Source organism: Geospiza fortis, unplaced genomic scaffold (genome assembly GCF_000277835.1).
Source record: "Geospiza fortis unplaced genomic scaffold, GeoFor_1.0 scaffold55, whole genome shotgun sequence".
NCBI classification, from domain to species: domain Eukaryota; kingdom Metazoa; phylum Chordata; class Aves; order Passeriformes; family Thraupidae; genus Geospiza; species Geospiza fortis.
Window position 1 is genome coordinate 9,998,209 of NW_005054308.1, and position 18,651 is coordinate 10,016,859.

The following is an 18,651-nucleotide window of genomic DNA, read 5'->3' on the forward strand; positions in this document are numbered from 1 at the left end:
CTGCCTGTGATTTGCAAGAGCTGGATTTACACTGCAAGATTTAAACCTGCAGTTCCTTAAGTACAAGAATAGGTTCAAAGCAACTTATTTTTGTCTGTGGAAGGAATGATCACAAGACAGCCTGGAATGCAACACGAGGCCTTGGTTCCTTTTTTAACCATCCTCTTAATTCACTCCCAAACAAGAAGGGAACAGGAACACAAGCAAGTCAACAGAACCCATGAGGAAAGGCTGAGGAAAGTGGGATTGTTCAGCCTGGAGAAGAGAAGGATTTGGGGTGACCTAACTGTGCCTGAAGGAGCCAACAAGAAACAAGCAGAGGGACAATTTCCAAGGGATGAGCTCCAGGACAAGGGGGAATGTTTTCCCACTGCCAGAGGGCAGGGATGGACGGGATATTGGGAAGGAATTCCTCCCTGGGAGGGTGGGCAGGCCCTGGCACAGGGTGCCCCGAGCAGCTGGGGCTGCCCCTGGATCCCTGGCAGTGCTGGATGGGAATTGGAGCAGCCTGGGACAGTGGGAGGCGTCCCTGCCATGGCAGGGGTGGCACTGGATGGGCTTTAAATCCCTCCCAACCCAACCCATTCCATGGTTCTGTGATGGAGCACACTCAACTCTCTGCACTGGAACATTTCCCCATTTTTCCAGTGAAGAGCACTCATTTTCCAGTAACATCTGACAAAACTGTGCTACACACTTCCCCACACCCAATCCAAATGGGAAGAGAAAATGAAAACATTATTTTAAAAGAATCCCCATTTCCCCTGCCTGGATTCAAAAGTGCTGCACAGAACCAGGCACCAGCAGGATTTATGTAAGTACATATTTATATAAGTATCCCCACATTCCATGCACAACATTTATCCTTTTCTCACACCCAGTGTGAGTGCTGAGCTGGGATTCCTGCTAATGGGATTTCTGAGTAAAGCTGCAATAGCCCTCCCTGCACCTCATTTGCCATGTGCCTGTGTGGAGGCAGCAGGTCACTGCTGCACTCACCTGACAGCCCAACCATCAACACTGCAGTGGAAAAAACCTGCCCTCCCAGCTGACCAGTCTGCATTCCACCACACAAAGCACTAAGCCAAGGATGGATAAATCTACTCCAAAATGTGTTTTCAAAGTCACCTCAGCAATAGTTGTTATCATTCTAGCTAATGCTGGATTAAAGCAAGTGGGTACTCAGTGAAAAAATTCTATATGTATCATGATTCTTTCTTGAAGTATCTTAAATAATTGATGCAAAATTCAGATTTTAGTCACTCTTGGGTATAAGCAATGACTGCCCATGACTAAAGAAGTTATGACTTTCTTAGGACCAAATTTTTCCCTTTTACACTCACATCTCAGCACTCACTTCCTTATTTTTGCTCAAAACTCATCCCTTTTCTCATTACACCCATTTCTTCTTTAACTCCAGTTTTAAGAAAACCACTTCAGGCTTTTCTTCCTGCTTCTTTCATGCCATTTCAAGGCTCACAAACACGACAGCAGAGATCATGCAAAACGTGGCTAACAAAAGACTCAAACGATTCAACATCAAGGCAAAAAGTGAACAAAGTGAGCAAAAAGCAAAAAGCCAGGTAGTTTGAGCAGTTTGGGCAGGGAGGCAGGAGAGTTCAGTGTCTTCTAAAACAAGGAACAGACACCACTCATGAAATACAGCTCCAAATTAAAGGCAGCTTTGAAGATGATCCAGAATGGTCAGAGATTATCAAAGCAAGAATTCAGAAAAGAAAAAAAAACCCCGCCAAACCCAAAACAAAACCTACTTGGTGGACAGTGACATTAAACAAAGCAGAAGATTAAACACACTTCTAAAAAAAAAAAAAAGGGATGGGATTAATATCACGAGGCCACAAATATAAAAAAGAAAGCAAGAAAACCTTAGAAAGGTTTTAATCAGATTATCAAGGCTGCTGTCACGGCATTCAGAACGATTTTGTTGGCTGTACCACTTCTGAAGATCAAATCACGGAGGTAGACATGAAAATATTCAGCACTATTTCAATGTTTTGCTGTGTTTTAAAGAGCTCTGACTGCCACATCATTTACAGCACATACATTCCAAGCAAATATCTTGTCTGAGAAGTATGAGAGGCATTTAATTTTCCAGCAGGCTCTGGAGATGGGACAGCATGGCAAGGGGCCTGGGAGAAATGACTGGACACAGAAACACAGGTCTGCTCCAGTGAATTGCACAGGAATCCTCACACTGATGCCCAAATTGGATTAAGATCAGAAAACCCTGGGATTTTTGTACTGCTCTGAGGTGACAGAAAAAGGAATTTCCTGGTCTGAAAGGGTGGTTCCATCAATACCCTGAGGCTCAGTGCTAAATGGCTCCGTTTTGGACAGAGCATAAATCAACATTTCCCACCTCGAAATCCTGCAGGGGTGAAGTAAAACCAGAGTTGTTTGATGATTGTTTGATATGTGCCTTGTCAAAAGCAGCATTTCTACAGCAGACAGGTATTATCAGAAAGGTTCAGCTGCTCAGGAATTCTTGTCTGGCCCCATCCCCTGACACCCCCTGGAGATATTTATAGGGATTGATGGAATCCCCTCTCAGTCCTCCCTTCTCCAGACTGACCAGGCCCAGCTCCTGGAGTCTCTCTTCACTGGAGATCTTTCCTCCCTGTGTACTACCTAAGGCAAATTCCCCCTTTTTCCTTTTTTTTGCAAGTTTCAGACATGATTTTTTTCTTCCCAATCTACTTTTACCTTTCTAATCCTCACCAAATCTGGCATCTCCTCTGAACAATTTTGTTGAAGCCACAAACCCAAATGTCCATTTAATTGACTGGAAGTTTAGGAAGTAATGAGTGTAAAATCATAAATTATGTATGGTTTGTATCCCTTACTTCTGTGGTAGGTTCAAATCCAATCTGTGAATCTGATCTCAGTGTTTGTTAATAGAAGATTTTGGTCCCTTCCTTGTTGCCCAGGTGATTTCATTCTCTTACAAGATTGTTGGCTGTTTCTAAACAAAAGCTGTGATAAATCCCAAATATTGGAAAGGCAGGGAAAATTCAACAAACACTCCACTTAATTAAAAAATTAAAATATTGAGTATTGCCTCCAACTTCTGAATATTAGCTGCATTTGGAAAGAAAGTGGGCCCTTGCTTGTTAATATTTTAGAATATAGAATAGCAAAAGTTGTAATACTTCTACTTTAACCCATCTGAAATCAGTGGATGGCAACAGGAATGGGAACGGCTGATTTCAAATAAAATTCCCACAAAATTTCCCCCATCCCAGCTCCCTCAGCATGGGCTGGGGTTCAGTGCTATTAGACCCAGTTCTGCAATATTTTGACATAGTAAAACAATTGATTTTCCTCTTAATTAATAGGCACTCAGGTCTGCAAATGCCATTAGCCCTTCCTGGCATAAGAGGTAAAATTCAGGAAGATCCTGAGAATGAAACATTCACACAGTAACTCATCAACAGTTTCCAAAGAAAATGAAGGCAAACCTGAACAGCCTGAAAGGAAGGGTTTGTTCATTTTATTTGAAGCTGGATACATTAAAAAATTGCAAATGACTAACCCTTAGGTTCTGGCCAAGGAGATCAACCCCAAAGTCTGAGGTGCAACCACCACAGCAGCTGTAAAAAGCCTCAAAATCTATTATTTTACATTTTTAAGAGGTCAGATTTTGTCCTGTGCATTTATAAAGGACCCTAAACTTCCCTAAAGACAACTGGGACTGACTCTCAGCAGGTTCTCATTAATATTCTGGATCACACAGAAACTCAAATGTCCCATTCTACTCCGTTATTATCAATATGCTGCATAATCCATACAGCTTGGAAATCCATACAGTTCAGATTCTTATCCAATATTCAGAAAAGCTCTCAAAACTATTTGGATCCCTTTCATCAAGGAATATTTTATAAGGTTTACATATTTTCTTCAATTTTGCTATGGTTTTCCAGGTTAATATTAAGGGGCTGATGATTTGAAAATTCAGCTTGATCTCTCTGCTTGCTCAGAGAAATCCTGAATGGTGCAACTTTGCAGCATTCTGGCTATTCAAAATTAAAATTTAGGGCTGCTGTTCAACCTTACTCCACTCCTAAACCCTTTCCTTTTGTGCAGAAGTGTGTTCAGTTTTTCAGACTGTGTCACAGCCACAGGATTCCTGCAGACACTGAGCTGTTCACACCCAGATTTTACAGGAGGACTTTGCAGTGCTGGAAGCAGATGTCCTGGCCTGCTGCTTTCATCCCTCCCACCTTGCATCATTTCCAGGCAATAACCTGATATTCTGAACTGAAATGTTGGATATTTCACTAGCAAACCAGTCATAAAGCATTTAAAGATATTTCAGTGTCACTTAACAAGGAAATATTTAGTCAATCTACTACTATTCCAGTAATGCTCAAATTGCCATCTGGAAGACCCAGATTCAAAAATCAGGCTCTGGATCCCAGGCTCAGCTCAGGGAGGCCGAGTTCATTGTAAAGAAGATGCAATTAAGTCTCCAGGGAAAGGCTTCTGCAGGCTGACATTGGCTGTGCAGCACACAGCACACTCACTGGGCTGGATAAAAATAACATATTGAAATGGCAGCTGCTCAGCAAAGGAAGAGGATTTGAGCAGGGATAAAAATATACCTTAAAAGAAGGGGAGAAAATGGTAAAATGCCTACTCAAAGCATTAAAAGGTAATGCTGAGTGTACTGAATCACTGTAAGAGTCACCTTTTAGCCTCATGCAGAAAATATTATTTATTTCATACAGCAAGACAACCTAAGAATGCAATTATTACTGACCTAAACAAATCCAAGGCTAGCACAGCTTAATCACCTCAGTCACAAAGAACACACGATGGATGGATTTTGTTACATTTGGAAGAATTCCTGCTTCTGATTTTATTAGAGAATTCCCAGCCTGCTGCTCTGAACATATCATTTAAAGATGGAAATGATGTCCCAGAGCCAGCAGGTTCCAAACTGTCACTGATGTCTCTTACCATGCCCATTCTCCCAGTTGTTTTGAAGGGGTATTTTACACAGTTCCTCTTTCTCTGGCAGTCCATGACAATATGAAGGGGGTGCTGTTAATGTTACACACTAAACTCAAGCTGAGGCAGGATTAAACCTCTCACAAGATAGCAGTGAGACCTATTAGATCATCTGAATTATTTCCATGCCATTCTGAGCTTGCTCTCCACAGTATGTTTTATTACTGTCTTGCCCAGGCTATTTTTAAAGTCTCAAACCCAGAAGCTTTTCCTTTCTGAGAGTATCCAACTTTAGTTCAAAGCACTGCATGCACTGATTAACCCATTTAAAATGCAAACTGAAAAACTTCTTATGGAGCTGCTGCTGATCTAAATGCAGGTGTTTGAAACAGCAAACAAGATTTGAGCTGACAGCCATAATTTGTCCTATTTAAAGATTTCTATATCCGAGTTTTAAATAAAGATGGGGCAAGGAAAGAGAAAACATGAGACAGGATCTGTGCTAGCAGATGGAAAATAAACACAAAGGGCTCGTGATCACCAGCCCCACTCCAGGCCTGATGTGGAATGTTTTGTCCCAGCAGTTTACAGTTTTTTTCCAGCTGTATCAGTTGGTTTAACTAAAGGTATTTCCTCTCCTTGCAGACCCCACCCTAGGCAGGGATGATCTCTGCAGTTAGCACGCCCGGCGGATGCTGGGTTGAATAAAGATCCATTCCTTAAATACCCGACAGGAATGAAGTCACTGAGGGCTGTGCCAGAGCAGCACAGCCAAATTCAGGCACGGCACATTTTTCTGGAAGCAAAGTTCATGCTCTTGCTGAGGAGGTCCTTGAGAAATTAGGCTTCACAACAAAGTATTTTATGGAGAGTCACTTAAATGTCTTATCTGGGCTTTGAGGCTTTTTTCTGTACAGTTATATAACAGTTAAATGTGAAACAGAATAATTCACAAGGAATCTAAGCAATAATTGCCAGCCCAGGACCTGATTGCTATCCCTGTGTCTCAGTCAGTGTGAGACAAGGCACACAGAACTTTGCAGAAGCCACAGATGATTTTGTAGAGGGGATTAACACTCAGGCTAAAGCAGGAATTAACGCGTGTCAGAACTATTTGTATTCCTTGCTGACATACTTATTCCATCACTCTTAAAACATGCTAAGCACTCAAAAAGAAATATTTCAACTGCAAAGAACCTTTCCAAAGCATTTAAACTAAACATCAAGCTGCTTTCAGAAGTACGTTTGCTTAGCAGCTGACCATAAATACATATGAAGCTGAATTGTTAAATTCAGATTTAAAGGGAGATTTTATTTGTCCCATGGCCACGTCACTTTGGGCCAGATTTCAGAGCTGTAACCTGGTTTGGGAATGCCTGGCACTTGGTAGAAAGTTTTGGGGCAAATCCCAGGTGCTCAGTCAAGGAAGAACACCTCACTCTTGGTTCTACATGCAATTCTGGGGATGTAGGATATTGCCAGACAGAAAATAAACCAAATAAAAGCTGTTAGTAGTCGTCACTAATAAAAACCTGATCCCCATTGCTTAAGGAGGGAAGGTATTTTGGGGTTTTAATTCATCTGGCATCACTTTCATCCACATCAGGCTCTCCCTGTCATTTCAACAGGGAAATATTTTGTGGTGTTTCTCCCCACACTGAATTTCTGCACAGCTCTGGGGATGGGAAACTCGAGTTGCATTTCCAGACCACAGAGAAGGCAACAAACACAAGTTCTTGCCAGTTTATCAAAGGTTGGCCTTTGGAGCAAGAATCACTATTAAAACAAGTCAGATTTCATTACCACCACAAACCTTGATATCAAAAGGAATTTACTTGCAGAAACCACAAGTGCAGGTTTGTTTTTTTTTTAGTGGTCTCATGACTGGTAACAAAAGTGAGTGGTTAGATAAGAAGTGTGTGTGAGAATTTGACTGCTCCACTCATACATGTAACCACTGAACTGCAATGGATTACTCATCCTACAGGACATGAAACTACAGCTCTGAATTGTTGACCATAAGCAGTTTTTATTCAGACAATACTTTGAATACTTTTATGCAGACAATACTTTGAATACTTTGTAAGCTGAGGTATTTCCAAAGCACGACTACCTTTGCCAAAAAAACAAAAGGAAAAAAAGAGAAATCCCAAATCATTTCAATCTCCCTTTTCCTTTCCCAATGGCTTCAAAAAGATAAAAAAAGATGAAATACTCTGTTTTTCTCAAAAGGACAAGGATAAACCTTTCACCTTAACTTCATCAAGAAAACCCTGTTAGGCAAAAAAATTACTTCTTGCTGAGCTGCACAAGGTTCCTGAAGTTGATCAAAACCCCTGGCCAATAACACAAGAGGTCAGCCTGTGGTTGTGTTCTGCGCTGCTCTGGACAAGCACAGACACCCTGAGTGCTCCTGTGCTGAAACTGCTTCATTCACACAACCAAAAAAACCCATCAGGTGCACAAAGGAAATTCACCTTTCCTACCCACAACTGCAGTCTCTTATTTTCAGTAAGCCCCTCTCCCCAGTCATTTGCTGCAGGAAATAGTCTCTGTCTAAATTTACCTTTCAGTGAATCATTTTCAGCCCTCATTATGTCAATTAGGGAGTTCTCCAGTGAGTGCATGTCAAAAGTCCTCGTGCGATCCTGCAAGCAAACACAAACAGAGCCAGCGTTAAACATGAGCACCTGAAACTCAAAAACTTCCACTTTCTTCTACATAACCACAGCAGAATTAAGCAAAAACCCTATACCGGAATATTACAAATGTCCTCTGATAGAGGAATATTAAAAATTACAATATTATTAAATATGAATCTGATCTATAATAATTTAATCATAACCAATGAAGTCTAACACCAACTATTTCTCCTTCCTATTAACCAAAGCCATCATTTTACACATGCCCAGGTCAGACTTTCTCAACCAAACAATAAATTCCACATAGTACAAATCTGATGTGATAGAAGCAAAACACAATGTAAAATACCCTGGCACTGCTTTAATTTAATTGGCAAATTCAGAATAACTGAAATTTCTTGTAATCTCTGAAATCTTTACAGTATCATAAAAGGTCCCAACGGGGGGCAAAAATCACTGTAATTCCCAATATTATTCACATATCCACACTTTCTGTGTATACATTTCAATTTGGATAGAATTTTATACAATTACATTAATCCACCCTGATTTAAATTTTTTTCTGTCCAAGAAGCTCTCTACCATCAGCTCTAAAGATTTTATTTCAGTCCTGTTCTAAGGAATCCCCTCTGAACTGAGCTCAAGCATTGGGAAGTCTCTGTTCAAACAAGAAAGAGAAATTTTGGACATTTTTGCTCTTGACTCCATCTCCACAACTCTTGTTATTCCAGCGCTGAGTGTGTTTTTTGTCCCTAACACTGGCTGTGAAGCTGAAATTTCTCCAAAGCACACAGATCCAGCTTAGAATATTTTGAAAGGCAGTGGTGAGTTATAAAGTGCTTTATTTCAGTGCTGAAGCAGCAGTGATTGTGTGTTACAAGGGCCATTCCTGATTTCACTGATCCCTCATTCTACACTTTAAATACCTCAAACTACTCCAAGAGCAGGAACTCACCAGCTCCTGATCCATTTCCAAGTTGTAAATTACATTCTGATCACTAAAAAATACCATTTTTCAATCGAATTTCCTGGTATTTTTCCCCTCTTCAGAACAGTTTATTACTGAGACAGAACAGGCCACGTATTCCAACCCGGATGTGCTGTGTCTCAAATAGCATTAAAAAGGCCAGAGTTTGGAACCAGTTCCTTTATTAAGTCTAGCAAATATCAAATTTGCTATAAAAAGAACAGCACTGCCCTGTCTCCCCACAGGATTGATTTCCATGGTCATTTCTATTACAAGATAATTGAGGCACCTTAGAGAAAATATCAGGAGCATTCAAATCCTTAAATTCTGTACTTTTCTTTCATAGATTTCCTACAGTTTTCTGCCTGTCCTAGCATATTTAATTTAGTGGTTTGGTTTAAACATTGCTATTTCTTACCTGTTTCAAACTCTATTTACATTAAAATCCCTTAGCAGGAGTGAGTACAAGCCCTCAGGTTTTGGATCCATTAGGATCCAACAGTTGAGTAACTCAGAAATGGATATTAAAAGGCAACCTCTGCATTTCCAGCAGCCCTCAGAAAATGACAAAAATAGCCTAAAACACAGGTGGGAGCATTTACTGCAAACCTGATGTCCCCCAGCAGCTTCTCCTTCCTGAATTCTTGTGTTAACCTCAAGCCCACCCCATGAACAGCTACAAAACTCAAATTTCACCAAGTGCAGAACCTCAGTAATTCCAAATCTTTGTGGAATTGCGGCACTTCACATTTCAGTTGTGTGAGAGACACAAAGGAAGTGACCCAGGCCAAGTAATTCCCAGTTTATTGAGCTGAGCACCTGAGCCTGAAGCAACTCTCTTCTCTCTAAAATATCTGTGTTATGTTGGCCTGAGCTGCTGCAATGCTCATTTTTAATATTGAGAACAAAGAATTTAAACATTTGAAGGGGAAAAGTGGAACTGAACTGGTTGGCTCACGAGGAAGTGCATTCTCCAATGGAAGCTTTTGGTGCTGAGGAATTTATTTCCCTTTTCAAGTGAACCACAAGCTGTCCCTTTTTCAGGGTGAGGCCCTTAAGCTGCAAATCACACTGCCAAAAACACTTTAAAACACCACCCTGCACAGTGATACAACAGATTAACTGGTGATATTTCCCTCCCAGGAAAAGGAGGAATGGCTAAAACTTGGGATAGATAAGGAAGACTCTGTACATCCCCCCAGTGAAAAGATGTCAGTCCTAAATAAAAACCAGCCAAGGTGCCAAGCTCAGCTGGGTCTGCACAGTGCTTGTTATTAAAAAAAAAATTCCAATAATTTAGTTGATTATTTGCATTGACAGGTAGCACATTACTAGAGAAAGTCGCCATTGGTAGTTTTGAGAATTTTATACAGATTTAAGTCCTTTTTATAGTGAAACTCCTTTGAAAAAAGCAGCACAGATTTCATCAGTCATATCTTGCAAGACATTTTACCAGAACCACATCTGAAAGATATCCATTAATTATGCACCTAAAGAAAAAATAAAGGCTGGTGAAGGTTAGTGGGAGTGGCCAAACCCCTGAAGAAATGCATAACTCTGCATTTCATCCCAAAAGCTGTAATCCAAAAATAGCTCTAATAATCCATCTAAATAATAGCTAATCCATCTAACAGCTCTAATAATTAATCCAAAAATAGCTCTAATAATCAAGATATTGATCACAAACCAGTAGCTATATGTGAGCTTTTCTCAGATACATATTATTTATTTAGCACATAAATCACACTGAACTTAGGAAAAAGAATGTTTTCTTTAAAAGATTTCATGTAGAGAGAATTAATAACAATATGGTGACAGTTTTAATGAAGCAATTCACAAAGTTACAGTGCTTTGGAGCTGGATTGCTGCTTTTCACTTATTTATTGATAAAGAAAATATACAGGGGTAATGACTACCCTGGACTAAAGCAGAATATGTACAATTCAGTTAACAAAATGTGGCAACCACAGCTTGATATTATTTACCTGGGTTCCAAAAGAACTTGGCTTTACACAAGTTTGTTTAGGGCGCCTAAAATGTTGCTTTATCAGAGGGCTCAAAGGCTACACACTTTTACCCTTGGGAAACAGAAGTGAAGCATACAGACATCGGGTAAACACAAGGCCACAATAAAAAATTAAAAAAAGAAAATCCAAACAAACAAAGCACAAAGCAAATTAAAAACACTAAAGCCACAAAACAACCAAAAAGAAAGAAATTAACCTGCAGTCTTAATACATGACTGTGTTGAAAATTTAGCCAACATCCCAAAAGAGATTCATTAAACATCATTTGGAATAAGCAGAGCTGTTTGCACAATGTACAAGAGGTGACAGACTCCAGATCTGGTGAAAAATGAGTTCTTGAGCCTGTAAATGCCTACAATAGCCAACAAACCATTTGTGAACTCTACCCTGGCCATCTCTGCCTACAAAACAATTAAATTCTAATCCCTATTCCAACTTTATTTTTCACCCCTAAAACAGAGTCACTTGGTGCATAACATGTCTGATATACACTGGGTCATCCTCCCATGCAAAAGAAATTCCACAGGAATTTTTCCTGCACAAGAAGATAATACTTTGACTTCAAAAATCCCACGCATTAATTCTAATGCACATCAGAAAAATGCACATTTAATTTAACTATTAACTCTTTATAAAGTCACTATATTTAGTCTGCACCCACAGCATTACCTTCACCTGAATAATTAAGATGCCAGAACCTGAGAGCACTTCCCAGGATGGGCCTCCCAGTGGTAAATCCCAAATTGCACCAAAAAATCAAGGTTTGAACATTTGCTGGTAGCTAAGGCTGGGCCTGATCTCTTAAAATGAGGTTGATCTGAAGTCCAAGGCATCAATAATAATGCAAAAGATGCCATTGCATTAAGCAATTTATTGATCAGCATTTATGGAGTAGGAGTAGTTGTAAAAGTGGGGCTTGTTTTAGACATTTACATCTTTGTCCAACCAGAACATTTGTGCAAATCAAAAACCTCACAGCTACATTTGTACCTTAATTACAGAAGGAGAAGCCTGAAACTTTCTGAAACCCTGTTCCCATTTCCCACAACTCCAAAGCCACGTGTCTCAGGCACAGGAGAGCCAGTATCACCATATTTATCATCATAAATACAAGTTCCACATTTCTCTTTCAATTGCAACACAAATTTGGACTGGATTTTGCTTCTGGGGAAGCTTCTCCTCCTTCCCAGCACCCTGCAAATGCTGTATTCCAGCTCCCAGTCCAGTATCCAGTGAATTAAAGGCCTTGAATAAACAGGTTTTTCCTGAAAGGATGTTGCTGCATTCTGCCCAGATCATCTTTTATAGCTTCACCAGGGAACAATAAGAAAGAGCTGGAAAAATGAAGTGGCACAAAACACAAAGTTTAGTCCAACTTTTTAAGTGTTAGAAATGACAAACCTTTACTGGAAATGTTTGTAACATATGTGATTCTATTTTAGCTGCACATTAAGTTTATCAAGCATCTTCCACAATATCTTGCATTCTCATTCTTTGCTGGGCTGCAACTTTCAAAGCAAAATGCTTAATAAGAGTACTCCTTTTAATCTTAGGAAAAAGACAAACATAATTCAAATAGCTCCTTAACAAAAGCTCTCTTTAAACAGAAACCCTGAGGTCAAAAACACACAGGAGGGCCAAAGCCCAAGTATGAACGTCAGTAGTAAGTTTATAAAACAAGAACAGTGTTAACTTCCACAGCACTTAACTTGTGCATGTCATACCACATTAGAGTGCTGCTAATCCCACAGATCAGTAGCTGTGGGGAACAGCACACAAAACACTAATTACTGCACAGCTGATGGAGTTACACAAAAATGTGGGAACGGGTTTAAAAACCCAGCTTCAAGGATTTGCCCTGTTTTCAAGTAATACCTTGAAATTATTGGGAATAATTGCTGTGCTAGAATAAAAAAAAATTAAATTCAGCAAAACAAATAAGCTCTTTTTGTGCAGCCAGTCATCATGAGTTATGAAAAGGTTCCTCAAACCCAAGTATTAAAACAAAGAGGAACAGTAAAGAAATTTATTTGCAAGATCCCTTCAAGAGGAAAGTTTGGCAAACTCATTCAAGAGGCTATTTTTTTTTAATTCCAGCTCCCTGTGAATTTGTTTAATGCACTTATTAAATCAGGCCATTTCTATGGGCAAACAAATGCTGACGTAGAGGTCGGAATTCAAACACGTTCTGTAATCACGAATGTGTTTTCTCAAACATTCCATATCTGCCTGGGGGAAGAGCAAGTCTCCCTGGCACAGGCCCTGGCTGGATTTGGAAGGGGTTATATACCTGGAAACCAGCCACTGGGGAAGAAAGGAAAAAACATTTTGAACAAGTGGATACAATGAACTGCTCTCATGTACAAAATTCTTTGAAATGGGCAGTTATTTTCGAGCCTGATTCCAGGAAGAAACACAAATTCTTTTTAAGCATTTTTACAGAAAGCTGAGCGCTATTGCTTCACTTGCTTGTGCCTTCAGAGAGCCATTTAAAAAACATCATCACGCACTGAAGATGAGATCTGGAAAGCTGGAAATGCCTATCAAAGCAAGATTTATGCATTGCATAACAGGCAGGATGTTCCACTCATGAGGAAGTGCAAGTACACAGCCAAAGGAAAGCCAAAACAATCTTGAAGGCAGCGCTGCCGTGAAACGCAATTACTGAGAACCAACTTTGTCAGTGCTGCTGGGAGAGAAGGACAAGGAATTATTCTTAAAAATCACTAACTTGGTAAGGTGCCACAGTCACACTCAAAGCATTTTCATACATTAAGTCTCATGGAAGGCTGTGAGAGCCAAAAGAGTCTGTTTTTTTGCTTTTTAATTTGAATTCAGGAACCATTTTTTCATTTGGAGACCATTTCCTTTTCAAACGAACACACAAAGAACAATGGCTTTTCTCTTTTCAAAAGATCTTTGAAGGGGGGAGCCTGCCCAGTGGCTAAAGCACAACATCAAAACTTAATTTCATTAACAGATCTGGTTAAGTCTTCTCTGACCTTGCTGCCAGTTCCATCCCTGCAAGAGGTTCCTACAGCCAGTGTCGTTTGGGAATTGCAGGAGACAGGATTCCAAATGCAAAACACTTAGAGCAGAGAGCACAGGGTTTGCATGCAGCTCTCAGTGCCAAGGCAAGGCATCATCAAATTGCAAGGTTATCAAACTGATCACCACAGTATTTTCCTTTCATCTGCACCATTTGGAGCACCCATTTCATCCCATGGGATGGGCAGGGATGTTTGAAGGGAGCAGGAGTTCACATCAGTGGCTTACAGGGAAATTATGTGACGCCATCCTCTTCAAAGAGGAAAAGAGCTTTTGGTCTTGGTCACCCCAAGATTTCCATCAAAACATAGCCAGAATCCTGTGTGTCACCAGGCTCTGGAATAGACACAACCTCTGAGGAAAAGAAAAAAAGAAAGCGATCCCCAAATATTTGCAATTGCTAGTTTACATTTTGCCTTCTAAAGAAACTCATTTTCACTAGATTGCAGCACCACTTGTTAATGATTTAAGCAGCAAAACATAAATATTAAATGAAAGGGATTGTTGTATCAAATTACTCCATTATGTTGCTGCAGCAAAGACAGCTTTCAATTATTTCCTAAACAGGAATCTAAGAAGATTCCAGTAACAAAATAGCCTTGTCCAGTACATGATTGCATCAGCAAGGATACTTCAGGGGCAGAGAGAAAGACAGAGAGAGATGCATGAACACAAATATGTAATAAGCCAAATTCTGCTTTGAGTCAGGAATAGAATCAGCATAGTCAAGAAAAAAAAATAAAAGGACATCAAAGGTCAAATTTTACATCATTTGTTTCCAGTGATTCAAAAATTCACTGTGCTTTCAACACTCAGCTAAAGTGACCAAAAGAGCTAAAGATTTTATACAAAAGAAAAAAAAGTTGTCCAAGATGGCTTCAAAATTAATCAGCATCTTTCTAGGGCTGCAGTGCTGAAGTCCTGCTCTGCTGCCCTGCCCTTTTCCTCACACAAGTGATGGTAACAGACTGGAGAGCACTTCCCTCCACACTTTCCTTTTTTTGGCATGAAGGAGTGTCAGAGTTGGTCTTGACATGTACAGCTTCATCAGAGTGTTTATGTAAACAGACACCAACATGCTACACCAAAATGATTTCTTTACCATGATCAAACTACGTGTGTCTGCTATTCTGTGTCTGGAACACCATCCAAAAGTCAAGGTTGACTTTGCCAGTTTCCTGAAATTTCCTTGATGCCAATCCAAGCACGTTGCTCTGCCTGTGTATATATTTGGGGCTTACACACAGCAGCAAGGACACACTTGATCTCATTCTGTCACTCTCAACATCAGCTATGTGTCAGGGTACAGAGTGAATCAAACCGTGAGCCAAGGTTCGCTGCAGTGAGGCTGAAAAAAGACCAGCTCCAGCTGGGTCCCTTTTTCTAATGCTTTCACTGGATAAATTGAGTATGCTGGACACAGCTTCATTATATTCATTATAAATCCTGACATTAAAATCAATTATTACTCTGCTTTCTAAATTTGGAAGGGCTCTACCTGATAGTGAACCAGTCAGTAGCGCTGCAGTAGGAAAAAAAGGCTCTGAAGGAAAGTTATTGCCAGCAGCTGCTGTGCTGTCAGCAGGGCCTGCACACCACCAAAAACCTGCAGTCTGCAAAGAACCCAACTATCCCCACATCCACAAAGTCACTGTTCAATGTATTTCTGTTTCTTTCCATCATGACACACATTGCACAGTTTGTATCTTTGAAATTGTATTTAAGTAGGTCACCCGGGTTCTTGCAGCATGGCAAGAAATACTGCAATCACGTTGAGAATTTTACTTTTGCCCTCATTTGAAGAGCTTGAAAAACAACCCTGGAAATGTAAAAGAACTCTTGGGTCTTTTAATTCACCCTAAAGGAGTTTACAAAAGGCGCACACACACATAAAAGCTGGGTTTAACTGGTGGTCAGATGAAAAGAAGGGGACTTCTGGTTTAATTCCTACTGCAAATTAGGTTCAACATTATACAGTTCTTTTCAAATTCATAACAAGTCAGCCCAGAAGGAGAGGCTGAGCTGCCAGACAACCTGCCTCCTGCCAGGAGAAGGCCACAGCAAAATATAGGAGACCACCAACTGATCTCATCCACATCTATTTTTAGTGCTGATTTAATGGCCTGTAACCAAAATTTGCTGCCATTCCTGAGGAGAGCAAACTGCACTGATTACCATTATTTGGAGAAAGCAAACTTTCCCCCAAAAATGCTACAAAAATTATGTTGCACTGCAAGCCCATGTGATACTGTAAAACCAAATAAAATCACTCCATACTTTTTCTCAGATGTGGTACATTGCTGAATGCCTTCAAAGGCCTCAGATCTCTCATACTCCACCAGACACTTTTTTTTTCCTTTTTCCTCTTTGTTGAAATACTTGTCAGTGAATTTCTCCATTGGCTATTTCTGTAAGTGTTATGCTGAAGCAAAGTGGCCAATACAGATGGCTGGCGTGCAATAGATATTTATGACCATCACTGTTAAAAAAAACCCCATGAATCACAGCTTGGAGGATCATTCCCACTATGACATTTTGAGTTAGCCATATGGTTTTTTTCAGTTGCAAGCACAGAAATCCCACAACCAGGGCATTTTAATGCTCTTTGGGGAGGTTTGGTTTTTTTAGGGTTTTTTTTTATGGAGACAACAGAGCGCGCTCACCTGAAAAGGAAAAATGTTGTCAGCTCTGTTCAAGCTGTCATCCATCCAGGATTTGGGAGCGAAGGCCGAGCTGGGTCGTGCATACTTCTGCAGCTGGATATGATTACTTGCAAAATTCTTCTTTAAGGGCGAGATGGAGTTCAAGGGGGTGATCCCTCCGTTCAGTCCCCGGCGGTGGTCTCGGCCCTGGGACCCTCCCCAGCCCCCGTAGCCGCCGCTGCCGGGGCTCCAGGAGGACGGGGTGGGCGATGGGCTTTGGTAGCTGCTCCACGGAGAAGGTGGCTTGTTAAGATTATTGGCCAAATGAGGCAACTGATTAAAAGCAGCATTTCTGTGTGTGAATGGAGGTGGGTGAGGACTTGCAGGAGACCTCCTCTGTTGCTGATGCTGATTGTGATGATGCTGGAAATGGGGGTGATGAGGGTGGTGCTGAGAGAGGGGTCCGATCTGGGGGGAAAAGCTACCGCCAAAGCCAGGGCTGACGTGATGTGGGAAATTCTGAAACAGCAGAGCACCATTATTAGCTGAGGCAGTAGGGACCCCTCCCTGGTGGAAAAAACTTGCATCTTCATTGATTATTGTAGAAGAAGAAGGAGCAATAGCTGCAGACCAGTTACTAAAACCAGTCAGAGAAGATGCGGTGGATGTCAAGGGCTGTGTCGAAGTACCGAGCCCCGAAGCCTCTTGGTAATCAAATCCTGTTAAAACCGGCGATTCTATTCTTATTTTCTCCTTCCCATTGCCATTCTCTGAAGAATTATCGCCCTGGTTTTCTTCAGTTTTAGCTTTCTCGGGTTCAGAGAGCATGCCTGCTTCCTGACTTTGACCAGGGGAAAGCTGCTGTTTTTCTAGGGACTCTTGCTTTTCCTGTTGCTGAGTTTTAGATTTTTCTGACCCCAGAATCTCATCCTGAATATTATGGGCAGCTGGAGCAGGAAAGAGCCAAGCTGACCCAGCACTACTGCCATTGGCAGCTGTGTTATTATTTATAAAAGCAGCAGGGCTGGGGGTTGCATTTTGATGATGGTGTGGAGGCTGCAGATGTGGATGAAATCTGACTGGAAAAGCTGACTTATTTCCAGTGTTGTTTTGCACTAACACTCCAAACCCGTAATCCCCCATTTATTATATTTAGGGTTTGAATCCTCCCTGTAAGAACAAGTTGATGTTTAGTGTTTAGCTTGTCCTCTTGTGAGGCAAGATTAGCAAGTATCCTGGTTTTTGCTAGATATTCCAGTGTCTCCCTCCACGCTATTTATTTCAGATTTGGATAAAGATGTTTGCTTTTTTTTTTTGTATTTTTTCTTTTTGCAAAAGATAGATCTCTTTAACTATTTCAATGTGTGAATTTGTGTCCGTTTCCTTCCTTTGGCCAGGAGGAAGGGAAAAATAAATCTTTGGTTCACAAAATAAGAGGTTTCCTTTTTCTAAAGGAAATGCACAGCAATGAGAGAATAAGCTTCTGGGAAATAAGGATAAAGAGATTCTAACTATCCTGTTTTTTTCCTCCTCAGCAGCCTTGACTCGCCCATAAATGAGTTAAGAGGGAAGAAAAAAAAAATACAATGACGTCTGGTCCCTCAACCTCTTGGCAGCAAAAAATAGATTTAAATCTGGAATAATTTAATACATCTCTATAATCTAATATATATTTGTGTCCTGTTCAAAAAGAGTCTTTGCTGTGGACAAGGGAAAAATTTACCTCAGGATCTCAGCATTCAGAAGGGTGAAATGGGGGAGTGAGTTGCAGAAGAGGCTTTATCCCGTGCTGCTGGGTTTAACCTATTATATTTAGCAATAATATACACCGTGTGTGTGCGTGTGTGGTTGTTTAAAGGGGTAAGATCTTATCTCAGGAAATCAGTATTCTCTGTGTGTTGGGTGGGGAGTGAGTTGTGCAGGAGAAGGGTGGATTCTTGATGCTGCTCCTTCTGGGCTGGGTTTCTCAGCTCGCCAGACTCGCTTCTTATTTATGATCCAATATTTGCGTGTCCTTCATATGAGTCCTGACTGTCCGAGGAGGAAGGTTTTCATCTCAGAAATCAGCGTTCACCGTTCGGGAAAGGGAAGGGAGGGGAGAGCGAGTTGTGCAGGAGGAAGGGGAAGGAGGTTTTTTTCTCGCTCTCTGCTGCCGGGAGGGTGTTTTGTGGTGCGGGGCTCGCCTCCTTCCCCGGGAATCGCGGCTCCCGCAGCCCAGCGAGCCCCCGGAACGCGCTCCCTCCTCAGGCACTCGGCATCCAGCGGGGCCGGGCTGTGGGTGCCCCGCGCGTCCCCCGCCCTCGCTCGAGCCGGGCAAGGCAGGAGGGGTTTTACCTCAGCAGCGCAGCAGCCTC

The 18,651-nt window shown here is 41.1% G+C and overlaps 1 protein-coding gene across 2 annotated transcripts in view; it reads right to left on the minus strand.

The window, feature by feature from the left end:
- CPEB4 (cytoplasmic polyadenylation element binding protein 4) overlaps positions 1 to 18,645 on the minus strand; it is a 37,605-nt gene extending 18,960 nt beyond the window's left edge. For both annotated transcript variants that reach the window (XM_014312229.2, XM_005418802.2), the window contains exons 1-2: positions 16,319 to 18,645; positions 7,538 to 7,619 (exon numbers count right to left, since the gene is read on the minus strand). In XM_014312229.2, coding sequence (XP_014167704.1) covers positions 7,538 to 7,619; positions 16,319 to 17,440 — 1,204 coding nt within the window. In that variant the 5' untranslated portion in view covers positions 17,441 to 18,645. The remainder of the gene's footprint in view (positions 1 to 7,537; positions 7,620 to 16,318) is intronic.
- Between the last annotated feature and the right edge of the window lie 6 nt (positions 18,646 to 18,651).